The following is a 21394-nucleotide window of genomic DNA, read 5'->3' on the forward strand; positions in this document are numbered from 1 at the left end:
TCTGGGTGTCTTAATAACTCTTTTAAAGGTGCATTATGTAACTTTTTTATTTTGGTTATATAGTCATATATTCTTTAAACCTCTAGGACTTCTTTTTCATACACATGTGTTGACTCGACCTGGTTTGAGTTGTGAGGCAGTGATTAATATCTCCATTACAACAGGGCTGCACACTTGAAGACATACACACTCGCCCTGCTGTGTTATTGAAGAATCGGTGCAAACAAAGCTCTGCTAAAGTCGTGATAAACATGTTTTGTCTCCTAGAAATTATTACTCAACTACAAGCCTGCTTTCTGTCTAAAGTTTACAAATTTGGGTGGAAACATTTGGCTGTAAAGTTCATCTAAAACTGATGTTGGCTCTGTAAAAAAGTTGCATAGGCCACCCTTAAACAAAGAGAAGCACGTGGAAAAGAAACAGCAGAATATATAAAACTAAAAAGAAAACGTTAAGAGCTCAGTGCTTTGCTTTCATAAATTAGAAAACTGCAGTCACTGACACACTTTACAGGAGAAGGGACATTAATGAAAGTGTGTAACTGCAAATAAAAAGGCAAAAGATCTAATATTTCATGCAAAATTGTGTTATGAAAGCGTACATAATGAATAACAGTGAGGCAGCTTTGTTTAACTATGGCAGCCTCACCGAGCAGAACGTCTTGGCATTCAGTTCGGTATCTTTTGGCTGCATAATCTGACCAAAATCAAAACACATGAGTCAGAAAATACTTCTAAGGGTTGACAATTCTGGTTTATAGATATTATGTGTGGACGACAATGGCAGCGAGAGGAAAAGTTTGCTTAAGACTTGTTCCCGAAATGTAAATTCGACTTGGCCGATGTTTCCCGCCAGGCCTTCCAGTAATGCTGAGTCATAAAATTAGTCATAAATGAACTATCAAGGTCACTGAAAGTCTTCTGGTGGGGAGAACGGCAGCAGAGGGGTCCAGGACAGAAGACATCTGAAGTGAATCCTGCTGCGTGAAAGGATTCAGTCCAAAATATAAAAAGAAACAGAGGAGCCGGTCGATGCCAAGGTGGCGGCGGACCAACTGACAGCTGCGAGCCGAGTCATCAGAAGTGGGTCACACGTTACATATGGAGGACATCAAATTATAAAACGATGTGCGGATGTTTTGTAAGAAGTGCAGAGAGAAGAGCAGACACTGAGTCAGCAGAGGTTCTGGGACAAAATCTGTTCTGTCAATCAGGACTAAACCGGGTCACTGGTTCCATTCATCTCATCCAGCTGGGGTCCAAATGAAAGAAACATCTCTCTGCTCGTCTTTTCCTGCTGGTTGACGGCTTCTATCCGCATTCCAGGAGGTAGTTGGTGATGAAAAGATGTCATTCATGTTTTACAGTAACGTTGAACCCGCTTCACCTCACAGCCCACATCCACACTGCACATTCCTGATCGGACCGACACTGAAACCTCTTTATTATAAACGTCTGCAAAAAAAAACAAACTCTGCAAAGCATGAGTGATCTGAGAATACAGCTGCAATAATGCTGAATGCAGCAGATCTCCTCTTTTCACCTTCCAGAGAGAGACTGAAGATGAGTTTGACTCTGATTCCTTTGTTGTTTCTTTACACAACAACACGGTGAGAAACGAAACTTCAACACCGTCTTCTAAGATAAAACATGTGGGTTCAGTCTGGCAGAGAGAACGAGCAACAAGTCAACATTTCCAGCTTGTTACATGTTCTCATCACACAGACCGAAGCAGAGAAAGGAGGAGTGCTTAATAAGAAACTCCTGAACTGGTTTTATCTGCTCTCACCCACAGAACAACCTTGGACGAGGCAAACGAGAAGAAAGCACGATATCAAAGTTGCAACAAGACACAGGAACCTTTCTTCCTCGGAAGGGAGTGCAAGACGGGTAATTTGAGGACAAAAACACATTCGATCACGGTAGTTTCTTCATCACACTAAAGCCAATCTTCCCAGGACACAGTTCAGCAGTTTGTGTGCACAAATGATCACTTGATGGAAGTCGAGGTTAAAAACAACGTCGGGACCAAACGGTGTCACCTACTTCACCATCTTCTGCAGCACTTTGAGGACTGCTTGTTCATGCTGACCTACAAGTTGAGATTGAAAAGTCATAAAATAAAATCAAAGTAAAGGATTTGAGAGAACAAATTAGGTAATCTGATGGTAATTACACAGTCGAGTGCACAAACAATGTCCAGTGAGGTAAAAAGTACCCAAAAATCATCCTCGAGTCAGAAGGATATCACGTTAGAATAATACTTTGGTGAAAGGGAAAGTCACTTATATGAATACTTGAGCAAAAGTCCACGTATCAGATTATGAATGAACCTAATTATCAGAAGTACAAGTAAATGATACACACTGTATATTTACATGTATGTGTACTGTATAAGATGGGTCGACTGATATTCAACATTTTTCTGATGATCAGAATCAACATTTTTATCTGATTGCTGATAAAATAAATTCAAACTGTTCAACTTTGGCTACGATGCAGCGCGTAATCTGTAAAGTAACTAGTAACCAAAGCCATCAAATAAATGCAGTGGAGTGGAAGTAGAGAGTGGCAGAAAATGTAGAAACTCAAGTGAAGCTGAGAGTTTACAGCAGCAGAGAAAACCCACGGCGTTGACTTACATCAGCTGACCCCCTGCGTGAACCGGCACAGAGAACACATCACTATTCTTACTGTGCTAACTGTGTCAGGTATTATGTAACACCTCTGCTCCACTGGGCCTACACACACACACACACACACACACACACACACACACACACACACTGCAGCCAACAGATTGTGTCATGCTGCGTTGAACTCGGTGTTACGTGGCTCACAGGGAGAACGCACCAGAGCCACGGAGCAGAGAGCGAGATGTTTGAGAGATGATGGAGTTATTTCTCAACATGTTTTTCGTGGTCTCCTTGTGAACAGAGCTCGGCTGCTGGGGTCGCGACGGAGTTGAATTTCTGCTGCATTTTTTTCATATACACACATTATCAAACATCTTTAATGAAGACAAATGCAATCAGCCGCCACAGCGTGAAGACCTTGTGAGTTTATCTGGTGAAATGTGGTCCTGGAGACAACTTCTTTTACAGGAGTGATTTGGAGTACTGTGCCAGATGTGTGCCGGCACATTAGTGTCACAACTGTGTGAAATAAAGTCAGGAAACCTTGTTGAGATCAAAATGAAGGCTGAGTTTGAAGAAGTCGTCCAAGCAAGAAGTTGGAGACGGGCCAGTGGACCTCTGCTTTACTAACGGGTCAGAACATCAACATGTTGGTGTTGCTGCTGGTGTAATCTCATAGCAAGATGGCCTCTAGTTATTTGACTTTAATCATTCTTCTACAAGATTAGATGATCTGTAACAACTGCTACAATAGATCTGATCAGATCGTTAAGGAAACACATTTGCAATCAAACATCAAATAAACACTTTTTTTCTCGTCCTTGTCATGAAGGCAACACTTCTGTGAAGAATTTTATTTCCTTTTTTGAAAAAAATGTCATCAAACACATAAAGACAAAAAATACTATTAAAAAAATATTCCATCAAGAATATACACAATGAAACAGAACTACGGTAACCTGCAGCGACAGTCGGGGTTAGTAAGATATAAAAAGGTCCGTGAGGATGAAATTTAAATCGGGATTAGAAGAAAAATTCAAGCTAACATGAGAAGCAGGAGCTTCATTTCTCTGGACAACGAACGTTGGACCTTTGAAGGTGTGTGCAAGCAAAAAACCATGGAAGACTACAAATAATTACAAGTTCTTAAACGCACTCACACTCACACACACACACACACACACCTATTCGTTGCTTGGTTTTTCAAAATGTTCATAATTGGTTGAAAAACACTGAGAGCCAGCTCGGGATTGGTCGACTGTTTGGGTTGTTGACTTGACTCTTGTTGGTTGAGGTCAAGGCTCGATCTCCTCCGGGATGATGGTGAGGATGACGTCCTCGTTTCCTCGCCGCACCACCGTTCGCAGCGTCTCGTCCCGCTTTATGGCGGCGCTCACGTCACTGGCCGAGGTGATTCGCTCGTTGTTGATACTGATGATGACATCACTCTCCTGCAGGCCAGCTCTGTCATTAAGAAAGAAGAGTGACATAAGAAAATAAAGTTTAGGTAGCTGCAGTGTTATTTTTACACAATCCCCTCAATATATCTGCAGACAGACTGACTCGGGTATTGAATAAATCTGATTTGTTAGGAAAATAAGTGTTGTTGCAGTTCATTAACATGGAACTTGACACACTTGTCATGACTTCTCTCCACATCAAAACAGTGAAAACAGAAGTTGTAGTTCGATAATGTCGTGAAGTAGCAAAGAATCATGGGAGTTATCGTGTGAGGTGACCAAATGAGACACAATGTGCGTCCATGTAGGGGATTCCAAGCTTGATTCAGTCGGTCTCTTTTCATTTCAGGTTCACTTCCACAAAAGAAAAGAAAACCTGCTCAGCTGCGACTGAAGCGGTGTGCCCTCCCTGGCAGAGCGAGCCGGGCGGCCTGGGTGGGAAACACTTCACGATTCTGTCTTCACCACCAGCTTTCAGCACGGTGCCAAAAGCAAAACAGCAGCTTCAAAACCAGAGGTGAACTTTTCCACATCCTGCTGTCTTCACGTACACAAAGTTCAAATCTAATGAACGCTGAGATGAGCTGCGTCCTGACTGCAGCCTGTGTTCCACATAAACCCACCAGACAACAAGAAAATAAACTCCACCTGCTGTGTTTTTCAGGTGGGACGCTGCGGTTTGCTTCCAACAAGCTTTTCATGTGGATGCCACTAATCTGTCTAGGGACAACATATATTCTGGAGGAGTGAGTCTGGAACCAACCAGCATCCACCCTCCCATCCATCTCAACACTTGTTGCATTGACATCGTGGGCAGTGAACAGCAGACGACGTGGGAAAAAAAGAAGCATCGAGAGAGTCACTCACGTCTCAGCCGGAGTTCGGCTGATGACCTCGATGACATACGCCCCCGAGGTGACATCTGGGAAGTCTGACTGCCGCTCCTTCAGCTCCTTCGCCAGCCTGTCAGAGGAAACCAGGAGAAAAACAGCCCAAACATGAGGTTCTGTACTAAATGTCCACACCACACCAGTCTGATTTTAATTCAACTCGAAGGGGTGATACATCATGACTCACTTTACATCCTAACGTGTGAGGCAGCGCTCTGATTAATTGTGACGCCCACGCTTTGAAAAGCAGCAACTTCAACAATACGGACCTGATTGTGTTTATGTGTCCTGCAGCTGACTGGTAGTTATTATTCAAGCTGTTTCTTCTTGACACGAACATGAGCCACGTGCACACAAAAAGCTAAAACTGTGCAACAATGGTTTCAATTTATCTCAGTTTGCAATAAAAATCAACTTACAGAGACTTGAGGACATCAGACAGGTCGTCATCACAATGAACTTTTAATTTTCTTTTCTGAGACTTGGACAAACTGTGTCCAGCAGTTTTTGTGGCCACCAAAACAAATATTTTAAGCCAAACGATTATGTTTTCCAAAGGTCATTGCTCATTTTGGGAGTCACTTGAAATTGAACTGTTAAGTCATTTAGTTATGAGGACATGTTGATCTTTTTATCTGTGTCTTCTTTTATTTCTATTAAAGAACACGTATGACGGACGGACGGGAGGCGGCCTCACTTGTTAGCAGGGAACAGAAAACCAACTTTTCTTTACAGGTATAGTGAAGCTACATTCACTGTCCTCCTACATCATTCTCTGACGTATCATCAGATGTTTTCCCAGAAGGTAGAGCGACAAGACTCTCAACAAATCAATCAATCGATGAAGTGATGGTAAGGGAAACCCACTGGTATGTTTAGAATTGAAACGCTGCCACCAGATGAAGCTTGTTTGGCTGTTTTCAGGGTGTTTCCTAGAATTGCCGCTCTCGAGGGGCAGCTTGGGTGTTCCTCTGATCTGACCAGAGCCGGGTTGACTTACATTCCTGTTGAAACTCATCATTTGAAGGCAGATATCTAAATCTGAGGTCACAGTTTCGATACCATCACCACCCTTATTGTGTATGAAAGTTAAGACTGAGGAATATCAGTTACAGGGATCTGGGGAGATTAATCAGACGGCCTCATCTCACTGCATAACCAAACAGTCTGATCTCCAAGAAACACACAGAAGAATGAGCTTTTATTAACACTGCAATGTGAAAAAATTGATATATTGATGGTTTATAACTCAAACATAACAATACTTTAACTGTAACATCGCCTCAACCTTAACCACAAAAACAGATGTTCCAGCTGTTTCATTATGACTTAATGACATTAAATGTGTGTTGTGATGTCATCAGACACAGGACACTTACGCTGGTGTGAGACTCATCATTCTGACGCCGATGTATTTCTTCTTCTGGTGTGTTTTACCTGAACAACACAAGGAGAAGGAGTCCATGTCAACGCTCAAGGTGATCATAAACTCTCTTTTATGAAATACTGTGGACACATTCTGCACCAATGTGCCCAAAAGCTGTTGTGAGATAATGTTTCTGTTATCTTTAAATGTCACATCACCTGCAGGTAGAAACCTCTAAACTTGTGTAATGGTGGAGAGAAATGGACAGAAGTATAAACACATGATTTTAATATACGTCTGGCTCAGTGGGAACTGGATTTAAGAGTCTTTTACGAGCTGCTGAAGCAGGCTCATTTTTACTGCGACCATGTTATTGCCAAGTATCTGACCAGTCCCACGTGGAAATACATCAGAAATATATGACATATTCTGATTATGTTTATCTCTCCGGGGCTTTCTCTGGGTAACTGGCTGACGTAAATGTTTTGTACCAGAACAGCCGTCTTAATCTCTGTGCATAATCCATGTTCTGTTTCCATCCCACCACATAAACAATCGTTCTCTGCATCAGACCGCTGATTTAAACACTGACTCTTAGACTTTATTGCACGTCGTCCTCGTCTCTCTTTGTCTCTGAGAGAAAATAAGGATTTAATGTTTGCAAACCTTTGGACTGCCTGTCGTGCGACTCTGCCAGGAACTGCCTGATCTTGTCTGACGGGATGGCGAAGGAGATTCCCGCTGTGACCTTCAGAGTGTTGATGCCAATCACCTCTCCGTCCTGCAGGGCACACACATGAAAACACCCACATTGATGAACCATCAATGACGCCCAGCAGTAAAAATCTAATTTCCTCATGAAGCTCGTTAAGCAGTTTGTTTTTGACGCCACGTTGTTCTTCGTTTGGTAACACGACCAGCTGAAAACAGTCTAATCAGAGTCAGCTGTGGGCTGCGGCTGCTGGCCAAGTGTTACCTAAACTCTTTATTTACCTTCCTAATACGGACTTTACGAGCCTTGGTGTTGTTTATATGAGATTACGTATATCTCTGTTTCGCAACATATGGATGTGATCCCACTAATAAGAAGCTGTGTTTCCCGACACTGTCTCTGAGATATGGAGAGGTGATGTAACAGTTAGAGTGGCTTGAATCCCCGGAGTGATACAAACATCACATGACTGCTGACTTTATTTCCAAAACATTCATTTATAGCTCCCCAAACAAGAGGTGAGAATATGTTAGAATGCCCTTTAAGTGAGGCCAAAAACACAGAATATAATCAGCATTTATCATGTAGTTTATAGATGACAATCCTGACTTCTTTCCATCTGCTGTTTGTTAAGAATTGACTTTTGGGTCTCGCCCCAAGATACAGAACAGAATGTTGACAAGGCTTCTTATTATTGGTTGAATTATTTTTATTTGTATCTATTCATACTGAGGTTCCTGACATGTAGTATGAAATATGGAGCTTGGATGAAAAAGACTGAAAAGATAATCTTTCAGCATGTTTTCTTTCACTCACCAGATTGACTAGTGGTCCTCCAGAGTTTCCGTACTGCAAGAAAACAAATAAATAAGAAATGTTTGAGAAAAGAAAATAGTACATCTCCAATAAAGAATCACAGCAGGTGACAGAATGATGATGTCACCACATGTCTCTGTACTCACGTTGATGATGGCGTCCGTCTGGATGTAGTCCATGTCAGAGTTGCGAAGGCCCAGCTCCTTGCCTCCTCTCTGGGTGGTGCTGACGATGCCGGTGGTGACGGTGTTCTGCAGGGAGAACGGGCTGCCGATGGCGACCACGAACTCGCCGGGACGCAGGTCCGCCGACCGGCCGAGCAGCAGCACCGGCAGCTTCATCTGCTCCACCGGACAAAAACAGAGAGAGAGACGAGAAGTTTGACACCAACCAGCACAAAACACACAACTTTATCTTCAACTGTAGTTTGAAAGAGAGGACAAATACTGCTGCAGATAAAGAGGTAAGGAAGTAAGACACTTATTGAGGCAGATCGACACACTGTTTAAACCAATCTTTACTCTTTGGACCTCGTGTTTTTAGTGTAGACAGACTGAAAGAAGTCCAAACTCTTTCACCGCTGATCGTGTCGTGTTTGTCATCTGAATTTTGAGGAGAAGTTGAATCAACGACACACATGGAGGTAAACAGCAGTTTATTCTCTCCGAGCTGTACGAGGCAGACGAGGACTTCCTGTGGGGAGCTGAGTCAGCTCTGAGTCTGGACCACGCTTCTCTCCATCCACAACCCAAAATCTGTAAACTGTAAATCACCGCCGGCGACAGCTCACCGTGACCACCAAGTCAGTCAGACGTGTTTGCATGTGTTTGTTGCACTAATCCTTCATGTCTTGTGTGAAGGTAATCATTATTACAGACATATGTTGAGTGTTGACTCAGTCCTCTCTCATAAAACACTTCAGTGAAAGCAGGATACTGTCTATTTTCTATTCCCCAATGTCATTTTTCCCCTTCTTTCCCATCACATCAATAAATTCTCACCAACATGTGGTCAGTGGGAAGTTTCACACAGTTCGATGTGGCCCTGGCTGTTTCTGTAACACTTCTCTAGCAGCCAGATTTTATGTAAATGAGCCAAACCCATCGTGCCAAACCAAACTAATTGCACCCATGTGTCATTACAGCATGAGTGTGATGTGATTGTGTTTAAAATCCAACATATTCACACTGTTGTTTGTACAGCTTCAGGTCACAGCTCTGCGTCTCTGGTTAACCAGCTCGTAACTATCAGCTTTTCCATCCTGAACACTACTGCAGGCAAACACACACACACACACACACACACAGTTTATATCACCGCTGAACCCAGAGCCCTGTAAAGACTTTTATATGTAATAATCTGTGCAAATAGACTTTAATAGATTTTTATTACTCTTAATTTGCTCCACGCCTCCCTCCCTCCCTCCCTCCCTCCCTCTCTCTCTCTCACTTTGGGTTATTCAAACCAGGAAACACTCAAACTGCTGTTCACACACACACACACACACACACACACCTTGTTCACCTTGACTTTACAACATGAATACGAGTGAAATGTGCCACAGTCGACCCCACTAACTTGTGTTAAAGTCATAAAAGAAATTCCTGTTTGCCGCAAAATAAAATGATTTTCAAACATGTCGTAAAAGGCTCTGAAAACATTTTGTCAATGTTACGGTTAATGTTACAGAGAAATACAGATGGAAGCCAAGTTTTCGGGGGCTTTAATTATTTTTTATGACTAAAGAGAAAAAGAAAAAGTTGGTTTTGAACTGAATGTGCCTCAGCTGACTGGATATTTAGACGTCTGGCCGGCAAAGAACACCTTCAGTCAGAGAGACTTTAAAGAAATACCTTCATATGAATCTCATTCTAAATGATTTAATTGTGTTTTGTGACACATTGATGTTGAAACCGCCTCTTAGCTGTTTTATATATATGGAACAGCTGTTATGGCACCTTTTGGCTTTCATTTTGAAAAAGAAAATCCACACTGAGCTGTCATAGCGCTTGAGGAGCCTTGTGTCAATATTTGATGTGGGAATAAGATCGGGCTGGCAGCGCTTTCTACATGTTAACAAGAGGACTACATTTCTAAGAAGCATGCCAGAATATGGTCTTGGGTTGAGAGGGGAGGAAGGCAATGTAATGAGATAAAGAACCTCAGTTTTCATACATCCCAGTGAGCACTTTACTTCCTCTCTTTAAAATCACACTCATGGTCTTCACTGGACAAGTATGTGAGTCCGAGTTGTCCTGTCAGCAGTTTAACAGACTCTTTTGGTCTTAGAGGAAAATTTTGGTCCACAAGAGATTTTTTGTTGCGGTACCGGGCCAAACTGGCAGCCCGGCCGACTTCCTGCACAGCGTCCAGCTCCTTTAATACATCTATGAGTTTAAGACACTGTTGAACCGGCTCGGCGCTCTGCAGCGGTGTCGGCTGATTGGCCGACCCTCCGTGAACCGTGCGCTAACTTCCTGAAAGTCGTCCTACTAACCTACTTCAGCCCCAGATGTGACGGCGAGCAGACATAAAGCAGCCGTGATGTTAGGACCCCGACTCTCATCGACAACACACTCCACCGAGCATGACAAGCGTCTATTTGTCTGTCAGTGAGTGCGTGTGTGCATCTCGTTTCCCGGTGATGATGGACACATCTGTTGCCCATTTCCTCTGTTAAGTAACAAGACTGCAGGGTCTGACCCACTTTTGGTAGGGTTCAGTAAGATAGAAACACAAGTTATGAGAGAGAGAGAGAGGGGGGGGGGAGAAGGAATGAATGACACATGAAACGAAGCAGGAAAGAGACGACAGTTCAATGCGACAGATGTGAATGTGTTTTATATCTCAGGGCAGCCGAGGAATGACGATGACATTTCCAGACATCCAGTGGGGACGAAATGCAAACCAAATGGTTTGATTGACATGCGTGAACAGCTTGTCTAAAGAAACCACAGGTATGCTCAACACATCTGTACATGACCGACACTTTGGAGTGCTCTGGTGTGTGGATGAGTCACGGAAGATGACAAAGCAAAATATAATGTGGAGCCTGAAACAGGAGCCAAAGATTTGAAGTGAGCGTTCGTCGCGGCGTCTCCGTGCCGCTCACATCCTCTGTTAACCCTCCAGACCAGTACAATGCCTTAGATATGATGCTCCCATTAATACTTAAAACAGCCAGTTTCCTCCGCAGATGATCATTCAAGTTCAAACAACAACATTTAGACTTTTGCACAAAAAGCACAAACGTGTAAATGTGACTCGACTTCATGTTTCAGGACAGTTTTAATAACGCTGCATTCAGTCTTGTTTCAGTCTAGAGTACTTATATAATAAACTCCTGATTTGAGTGATGTATATATTCTAATGAGGTCACTACATACATGCACACACACCACCTCCCTCCTGCATCACCAGCAAACACACTGTACACAGACCTAAACAGGGAGGTTATGAATGGATTCATTGAGCTCTTCTAATCAGAGCTTCAACATAAAGCTCCTCTGTTCGTCTGTAATGAACCACAACCAGAATCGTCTGAACCCGCCATCCAACACGCGGCCCGTGGGGCTCCGCCCTCCAGGAAAATCACCGTGTTCCTCGCTCGGTGGTTTTCAGGATGGCAGCACTTTGTTCGGGGTGAGATTACAAAGCCGAGGGGCTGCGTTCAGTAATTAAGACACGCAAACACAACAACCCAACAAAGACCACAACAAGGAACAAAGCAGTGGTTTTGTTCATCCCTCCTGTCCTCTCATCATCCTCTCCTTCTCATTATCCGTCGCTCTATACAATCACAAGTACAGTACGCTTGTTACGGGGTCGGTTATCTTTAAATCACATGCACACAGAAATGTCTCAGTCAGCGGTGTCTAACCATCTTCATCACTACTGCCACCGAGGCCAACACAGAATTTGGTTTTTAGCACTCAAAAGACAGAAAAAGAAAGTCTTTGTTACTCTGGAAAATCCACAACTTTAGTTTCAGTATGTGAGCTGCTGTAATCCTTTTCTTTCTTGGCATGAATGTAAAAGTGCAGCCCTGTCTCCATTATATAATGTTAGCGGGTTACCGTTCTACAAACCACCAGTCGTGGGATATCACTGGATATTTTAAAGACACCCGGTGACATTCGCAGTCGTTTATGTGGCGTCAGAACCAGCTGATTGGTTCAGTTTAGTTTAGTTCTGGTTTTAAAACCTGCCACTTTGCTGTTTTGGCTCAGTCAGTGCGCTCATGAATGTTGTTCCTCGACTCAACAGGCAGTTGTTTTCAGATTAAAGCTCTGATAAAGTCTCTGTGCTCTACCTGCCCAGCAGCAAACAGCAGACAGACACGCTCGCTGAATAAAGTGGAACATTCAGCAGCTAAAGAGACATTTCTCTCACTGGAGTTGATCAAACTAAAATCAGATGACCGGACACACACTCCACATCTGCTGCATGTGTAAACTGTCTGTTCTGCTGCACACTGTCCGTCTGACACTTCATCAACAAGCACCAGAACCACAAAAACATGCACGAGAAATGAGTGTTATCTAATTATTCTCATTTCTTCTTCTGTATTCACCGTTTCTCTGTGCAGAACCAGAACCTTTCAGTTGTCTGGTTACACAAGCAGAGCAGAGAAGTGCCAACTCTCTGAGGAATTCACTGAGATAACATCAGCAGAGAATTCAGCCCCTGTGCAGACAGCTCTTATTATTCACATCAAACTATAATTAATGACAAAGATTTCCTCCTCATCTTTTTATTAGCGTCTGAAACTTCAAAATGATTTGACTCATTAGACATGTTAAGGTGTAGAAGGCTCCATCAACAGCTGCAGTAAATAACAGTGTTAGTGTGGATCAAATGCTGCCGTTGGCCTTCAGACGTCCGGGCCTGTTAAATCAGATCTGCTTAAGCTGAGAGCAGTTTCCATAAGCTGCTCATGGACACGTGTCATGGAAAATGATCGATGCTGGATCGAGGTGGAACATCGCCGCGAGGCTTTACTGGATGATTTAAGACTCAATACAGCAGCAGAGAGCTCCTGTCTGCACATGCTCAGAGGAGACCGGCCTCCGTAACAACCGAGCAGACAAGACGGAGACACACTTTACTGTAAGCTGATGAAAGTGTGTGTGTGTGTGTGTGTGTGTGCAGACGTGCAGTTGGTCTCCTTGGTTTTTGTGTGCATGTAACCAAAAACCACAAGCGCTGAGCAGTTTGTGGATTTCAGCAAAATTTCCTCCCCCGGAGCTTCGGTTACACCCGGCCACTCCGCCCAAAACATGCCGAGGAAAAACCACGATCGTCTCCGTCTGACCGGCGAACATGAACTCACGTCCTGCAGTGTCAGTGTCTCTGTGTGTTGACTTGTTTGTCTGTGCACGGGCGGCTCTCATTCTGCCAATCAAACATCGTATCTGAAGTTAAATCTGAGACACATTAGGACAAAAACACCCGCAGAGTTTTTCTTTTGGGGTGAGGATAAAATAAAAGAACCTTCACTGAGAATACGTGGATCTTGCACGAGATGTCTGACATTCAAACTTGTATGAACACACATCTGAAATGTCTAAATATCTGCAAATGATATAAACAGAGCTTTTCCATATATTTGTGCGACTCTGTGGAGGCATCATCAACTCCCTGATTGCAGCTCCAGATGGCAGGAAGGATGTTTGTGTATAGATGGCATTAACAGGTCTGAACCTGCCATCCTCACAGACTGGAGGGGGCAAAGACACAGACATCCAAATCTGACCTACTGTGAGTTTAAAACCTATCCTATGGTATGTATATTTTGAGTTTTAAGCTCTATAATGAGCGATAATTTCTTTGTTTTTGTCCAATGCAAACATTTAATATCATTTGAAGACATTAAAAGATTGTTAAAGTTCTCGAATCTTGTGTTTTTAATATTGTGAGAATAGAATCCAGATGAGAGTTGCATAAAGCATCCTGTCTGCTTTCATAAGCACAGCTGGACTTCATCTGACTTTCTTGCTTTCAGCCTATTAATAGCTGTACAACTTTAGCTCCACTCAGTCATGAACACGCTGCTTTTTAATGTTTTGGTCCTTTATTTGGTTGTTAAATTGGGCTCAAACTCCTCAGGGCAGTTCTAAATATAACCTGGAGATATGATTTATTTTAGCACTTTGTTCTGGCATCGACATTTCTGAATTTTACCCGTATAAATAGACAACATTCCCCTTTAAGCGTCTGCCCTTGTCAGGATGATGCAGCTCTGACTGCCTAATGTCTGCACGGAAATGAGACACATTGACCTTGTTATGCTAAAAACGTTTTTCCACTGCACAAATCTTGTGGAAAACTTTGCTTCCTGAGCTGAACCCGGTCGTCCAGTCATCCCTGAACCAAAACACAGTCTAAAGTGAGAAAATAAAAATCAAATTAACCCACATAAAAAGTTCCCTCTGTCTGCTGACCTGCCCCTCACATATCCACTTTCATGAGTCAGGATATTATTTCACTGAGGTGCCTCGCCGCAGAGATCCCACTGAGACAGAATTAAAAACAGACTCAGGGAAGCAGATTTCTCAGCAATAAATACCTGAATTTGTTTTGGAAAATAGAAAAACAGGGAGGAGACGAGAGACGCACGGAAGGAAAGAGAAAACAGGTTCGTCTGAGAAGCAGAAAGAAGTAAAGGGACACATGAGGACACGAGACAGGAAGTTTCTAGAGAGCATCGTAAACTCGAGGCCGGATGAGGTTTCTTGATATTATTATAAGGCATGGTAGACGGGGAGGCTAACAACAAAATTCAGATTTCAAAATGTCATTATTTGGAGGCAAACTGCAGGTTCGTCCCCTCAAAAACAATAATAATTGAAAAGGTTTGCTTACCGGAGTATCGATCTTGATCAGAGCGATGTCGGCCTTCTCATCCACATCTTTGATCTTGGCGTCGAATGTGGCTCCGCTCTTCAGCTCCACCTGGAGGAAATGAAAAGTTTAGTACCATTCACACCTGCTGTGTCGCAATTCAGGGTCTGCATCCTTCGAAGGACTCGGTCTTTGCGATCTTCGAAGGCCTTGCAATCATATGTCTTAATGTAGAGCAAGAATTCTCTGTGGATCCTGAAATTCATCAGCATAAAATAATCTCAGTGTGAAACAAGAATTAAAAGAAGATTTAGCACCAGTAGAGTTTATAGTGAATGTCTCTCCGCTGCACTGACAGCTGTACCGCTGCTCTGCGTACCTTTACTCGGTGCTTGTTGGCGACCACGTGGGCGTTGGTGACGATGAGTCCGTCCTCTGACACAACAAACCCAGAGCCACTGGCGACGGCCACCTCACGCTTCGAAAATATCATTCTGAGCAGAAAGAGAAAGAGACGGGAACGTGTTTCTGTCTGTTAGTGGACACAATGAGAAATAAACTACAGTACTTGACTGTAAACATGCACAAACGGTTAGTTAGTTGTGTATTTTGTTGGTTCCGGCAGTTTCTCTTACTTGCGGTAAAGTTCAATATGAACGACAGCCGGTGCGATCTTCTCCACCACGTCAGCGATGAAGTTGTACTTGAAACGAAGACTGTCAGGATTCTGCTGAGCTGAAGGGAGGAAGACACGGTGTCAATGAACTGTATCACTCACACACACACACACACACACACACACACACACACCATCAAACATTCTGGTTGACCACTTTATAACCAAAGTCTGTCAATCATTTTTCTTCTTTTGTTAACCGTCGCCATCGAGCCCCGTCTGAGTTTCACCTCAGGCGTGATGTGCGGTGTTGACGGGTGCGACTGGACCCAAACTGTAGCTGCTGTGTTAAATCCAGTCCAGATGTTGATGCAGAACGGTATAAGAAGTGTACATCAGAGAGCAGCTGCAGAGCGTCTCGTGCGCCCGCTGATGCTTGTAAAACACAGGAAGTGACTCAGAGCCTCTGAACATACAGAGAGATGGCAGGAGAGGGTGTGAGGATGTTTTCTGACGGATCGGTAACAGTCTGTATGTAACTGTCGCCGTCACCTTACATAACCCCATCCTGGTTTCACTCCAGCTGTGCTGCAACATCTGTCACAGTAACAGATCTTTCTTTTCTCATTTCACTGGTCTTTGTAAGTTCCCCTGACTCCGACCGGTTCAGAGACACTTTCCTCCATCTGTGCTTTTTGGTGGTGAAAACATGTTTTCTCAAAGCGGAGTGATTTAAAGCAGCGCATGGGACCTGACATACAGATGTTACTACGACTGTTTACGATGAAACCTCCGCTCAGCGATCACATGCAGCTGGGCTGATTCAAACATGATGGCAACTGCAGCAGCAGGAAATGAAAACACTGGAAACGAGGGTGTAAAATGAAGGACACAAACACACAAACACTGCCAGGTACAACGTCCCCGGGTTAATCTCCTCTCTCCAGCACCAGCAGCACTGACAGTTCAGTCACTGTGGTTTGAAGCATCAACGTAACGTAGCGTGACACTGATCCAGAAAAGCTTTCCTTTCACATTAGCTCCTCACTTTATCTTCAAGGTTTCCAGTGAAGCACAGTGAGGCAGCTTCAGTCTTTAGTTCTGATGACCAGCGAGAGAAGCATCTGTGTGTTTGAAGACAACAATGTCGCTCCACAAGACGTTAGCGTAGCTGCTGTAGCATCAGTTATGTTAGTGCTGGAGAACTTTATCTAGTTGAAACACTGGAAATGTTTTTGCGCTCTCTTTCTCTCTGGACTGACTTTGTTTTATCTACCGGCTGGTGGTCGCGCTCTCCTCCAGCTGATCCGGCTGGTTGAAAGTTTTCTAAACAGTTTCTAGCTGCTCCGGTCCAGATGGTTCCGCGTAACAAACCATCTGGAGTGTCAGAGTATTTAAACATTTACATCCTGTCAGCTGTTAATAGAAGCAAAAATGCCGGCTCATAAAAAAGTTGATTAAAAAAACTAAAACCAACAAAACGCTCAAGTAATCCGACTTCCAGATGTTTTGGGGGTTTTGAGAGGAAGTAAATGTTTATTTCATTTTAATTATCACATTAAAGTTCATGTCAAAACAGATGAATCTTCACTGGTGCGATAACATTTGACATCTCTTTGTCATTGTGTATCCCAGGACTTCCTGTCGCGCTGCACAGCCGTGATTTAAGTCTACCATTACTTTACATAACGTATGGAGTCTTCAACACGCCTAAAGCATCATTTTTTATGATATGTGAAAGAGTCGGTGCCTCCGTGTCTCTGTGTGTCTTCAGGGTTCAGAGATCTGCAGGATCTCAACTCATTCACTCCACGTATCAGCAGCTGCCTCCAGATCGTATCTCGATCGAGCCCCGGAGCTCCTTCAGTTATCGCCTCATTCCACTTTTATCATTTCTTTTTTTACTCGGTGGTTAAACAGGTCATGCAGGTGAAGCTGATAAAACCTCTGTTCATCGCAAACGAACCAATAGCAGCACGGTCTGGGACTTTTTATATGGAGTGTCTGTAGATTTCAAAGATAATGTCGGTTTACTTTTTGTGTTTTATATATAAGATGTATTTCTTTTTTCCCTCTAAATGTTTTTACCTGGAGAAAATCAAGCTAATAGCAACTATTAAAAGGTTTTAGATTCAGAATTTGCAGCTGAGATTAAGCACACACAGATGAAAATCTATATCAAAAACTCATATCTAGTCTTTGCCAATGAACTCTTAATCCTGATGGACGTTGTCTCTCTTGGCGCCGTAGATTTTGCTCTTTCTCTGTCTCACTCAGCCAAAGTTTTCCAGCTTTGAACTTTTGGAAGTCGACAGTCGTTAATCTTTCTGTCGAGTTCAGCCTCCTTTTATTTCGTCCAATTAAGTCTGAAGATGTCAAAGTCTTGACGACACTCCAAAGTCACGTGACTGCTGTTTGGATCGAGTTCAGCTCACATGTCTCGAGTCGACACCTCTGCGACACACTGATGTGAAGTGCAGCCAGTTTCTGTTCAACACCACTTCAGGTGCAGCAGACCGTCTGGAGGACACTGATGTGTTTGTGTGTTTGGCTGTCTGGATGTTCGGTTGAAGGATGAGTGTTGATCCAGTTGTTTCAGCTTTGAAGTGAAGTGAAGTGAAGTGAATGGTTGCAGTCAGATGAGCGAAGAAACAAAGTGACCTCAGACACACGGCGGGTGTCGTAACAGCGCTGCATACATTCAGGTCCAACAAGGTCAATCGTGCTCGCTTGGTTAATAAAGCTGCAGCAGGTAGATTACGCTGTCAAAATAATTGCTCAGGTGGGTCCCTGAATGCACCATTAAGTGAAATCTCATTCTGTGCTGGACAGGCCTGAACTAGGAAAAAACATTCCTCCGGTTCCTGAAGGAGCTGAGTCACCGTGCAACCGTGTTTTGTTGACGCTGTATCCAAGCCTGTCAAAGTGACAGAGCGCTCGCACGTCTTTACAGGAAGCAGAAAAAATAAAGAGAAACACGATAAAAGGAATTCTGATCCCTTCGAATGTGGGTAAAAACGACTGTTTGACCTACATCTGCGTCTGTTCAGGAAGTTACACAATCATCCAATCAGCTCCAAGAGATGAATCACTGCAGAAGACTTCACATGGTGTGTGTGTGTGTGTGTGTGTGTGTGTGTGTGTGTGTGTGTGTGTGTCAGCTCAAGAATTCAACAAACCCTCAGACAGAAAGACGATCAAGATGTGAGGAGAGCAAACTAACGAGAGAGGAGAGGAGGGAATGTGAGGAGAGGAAGTGACGGAGGAGATGGACAGAAAAGAGAAAATGATTAGAGAGAGAAGAAGAAGGAGAAGTTTTTATTCTTCCGTACCTGGTGTGGACCACCGGATCAAGGATGGAAGAAAAAAAGAGATGCATGAGGAGAAGAAGAAAGACATTGACCTGGTTGAACTCCATTAAGAGTCCAAATCAAACTGCACTCAACAAATTGGTGTGTTCACAGCTGCAGGTTCAGTGTGTGTGTGTGTGTGTGTGTGTGTGTGTGTGTGTGTGTGTGATATGGGAACACAGTTTGTTTCTGCAGCACTGGGCAGGCACTCAGGACATCCTGGACAAATTTCAAGACATTGTGACCTTGTCAAGATAACATAGAGAGTGTGTTTGTGTGTGAGAGAAGGAGAAAGAGAAAGAGGGAGGCACTGATGCCAATCTGACTGATGAGCAGATGAAAAGGTCCAACAGAGACAGACAGTGTGAGGGAGGGGAGATATGTGAGAGAAACTGTGTCGGCCTGAGTGTTCTGGTGCTGCGACAGGTCCAAATATAAAAACTTCTCTTTATGTGAGTTGATGCTGTCAGATGTGTCAGATTGTTTCAACCTGCAGCTGCGACCCAAAAAAGACCAAACACTGAGATTCTTCTAATTCTGTTCACCTACAACATCCAAGCATCATCTGTGAGGTCGTCCAGAGAGAAGTGAGTGAAGGGAAGGATGAAAGAGAACCACAATGTCAAAAGTTTGCTAAAATTAGCGGCTGGGCATTAAACCAGACTGAGACCAGCTGCAGCAACAAACCTGAGTGTGTGAACGGTTTGACATTTTAGGAAAGATGCCAACTTACTTTCTTCTACGAGCTGGATGAGAAGACTGATTCCGTTCTCTTCTTATTATAAATATGAAGCTGGAGCCAGCAGGCAGTTAGCTTAAATACTGCTAACAGTGGGAAACGGCACTTATAAAGCTCACTAATAAACATGCAACATCTTGGTTGATCCGAACAAAAGTGTAAAAACAAGTCGAATCATTGAGCTACTGTACTTCTTGGCTGTTTCCCCGCCGGTTGCCTGGCAACCTCACAGTGATGATAAGACCTGCTAATGTGTTTAAGCCCCGTTCAGATCAAAGATGCACGACAAGACGAGTTGAAACTGGAAACCCTCACGTTCTGAAGACCTTCTGGTTCACTGCAAGGCGACCAGACGAGGCGGTATCATCCCGACAGCAGAGACTCTTTGTGCTTCTGTTCTGATGGCTTTTTTAAAATTGTACTTTTAGAACTGGATTTAATTTGTAGCATCTTAAAATGTGAATATGTTACTCGCTCCAGTTGCATTTCTACCAGTGATGAAAGTTTACACTGCTGCAACGTTCACGGACAGTTTTTCTCTCCTGGTGAGTCTTTGGTCAGAACTGGACTTCAGTCAAACATTGATTTTCTAAATCGTGACCCGGGACACACAACTGGAGGGTTTTAAATAATTTCGTGTCTTTATTCTTGTAGAGAGAAGTTGGGAGTTTTTCCAATCACTTCAATGTAGTCGCAGGGTTATCGGAGCTGGTGGCCAGGAGAGGAACTGCAACGATGATTAATCTGAAGTTTTTCAACAACATCTTCTTGTTTGCTGCTCTCCTCCGTCTGACATCACGTATACTGAATATATTTGGTTTTGGACCCTTTACGAACATAATCAGATATTTGAAGAGCTCTTCTTGGATTCTGGGAAAAATCGATGGGTACTTCTTCAGAGTGAGCTGCTGCACCATCACAGCAAACAGGAGAGAAAGTCTGTCTTTAGCAAACCATTACAAGAAACCTGACCCACGATGAGGGGATGAGAAGGGTTGATTGAGTTCAGCACTTCGCCTGCTGCAGAATGTGATGAGTGGAAGCTGTCAGGGCCTCAGAACAGCCGCATGTGTTACTTCATGAAGCTAATTCGATTATTTTTGGACTCTTTGGAAGATGTGATAAGAGTCAGAACTTTCTGATCCGCAGATAGACGAAGAAAAGTGCTGAGAAATGTGTTTGGATCTGCTGCTGAGGTCAGCCAAGTTCTGATCCAACACACACACACACACACACACACACACACACACACACATTGAAATATTTGGGCTTATCACACTTGGCCCTCTCTTCACTTTTCCACTGAATTTCTTAAGATACTCACACGTACACTCTCTCTCTCTGTGTCACACACACACACACACACACGCACACACACTCTCACCTTTCCCGCAGGCTCCTCTCTGGATGAAGATCACCGGCGGCTGCTGCAGCTTCATGGCCCGGTTGCTGACGCGCTTCAGCTCGCAGATGTTCCGGTACGAGACGCCGTCGCTGCCGCACACCGGGTCGGAGCTGGTGCACGCGCACACACCGGCCTTGCCCCTGTGTCTGACGGTGGCGGACACCTCCACGCCGTCGGTCACCACGCACTCCATCCCCTCGGCGCACTCACGCTCCTCGGGTCCACCGCACGTCTCGCCCTCGCCGGACGCGCACACCGGGCAGCAGTCGCAGCGGTCCAGCACGTCGCCGGCCAGACAGTCCGCGGGGATCGGCGGGCACTGAGACTTGTCGCACTTCTCCGGGCAGCCGATGGCGAAGCGTTTGGCTATCCGCGCCTCGGCGAGCAGATAGGGACAGACCAGCACGGCCATTACGCACAGGACCAACTGCAGACGCATGATGGGAAACTAAAAAATAAACTTTAAGTTGATGAAAAAAAAAGCAAAGTTGTAGTTTAAAAGACTCAGAGTGTGCTCTCAGCCAGTATGGAGGTCAGGACTCACACTGGTGCAGAGTGCAGC

The 21394-nt window shown here is 44.0% G+C and overlaps 1 protein-coding gene across 1 annotated transcript; it reads right to left on the reverse strand.

Moving 5' to 3' along the window:
* Positions 1–3455: 3455 nt before the first annotated feature.
* Positions 3456–21394, reverse strand: htra1b (HtrA serine peptidase 1b). Its single transcript, XM_030401234.1, has 10 exons — positions 20812–21394; positions 15358–15457; positions 15102–15216; positions 14744–14833; positions 8026–8220; positions 7880–7912; positions 7018–7132; positions 6365–6422; positions 4963–5058; positions 3456–4099 (listed from the first exon to the last, which is right to left on the reverse strand). The coding sequence occupies exons 1-10, from the start codon at positions 21269–21271 to the stop codon at positions 3931–3933; spliced, it is 1431 nt and encodes a 476-aa protein (XP_030257094.1). The 5' UTR covers positions 21272–21394; the 3' UTR covers positions 3456–3930.

The sequence above is a fragment of the Sparus aurata genome, chromosome 20, assembly GCF_900880675.1.
Source record: "Sparus aurata chromosome 20, fSpaAur1.1, whole genome shotgun sequence".
NCBI classification, from domain to species: domain Eukaryota; kingdom Metazoa; phylum Chordata; class Actinopteri; order Spariformes; family Sparidae; genus Sparus; species Sparus aurata.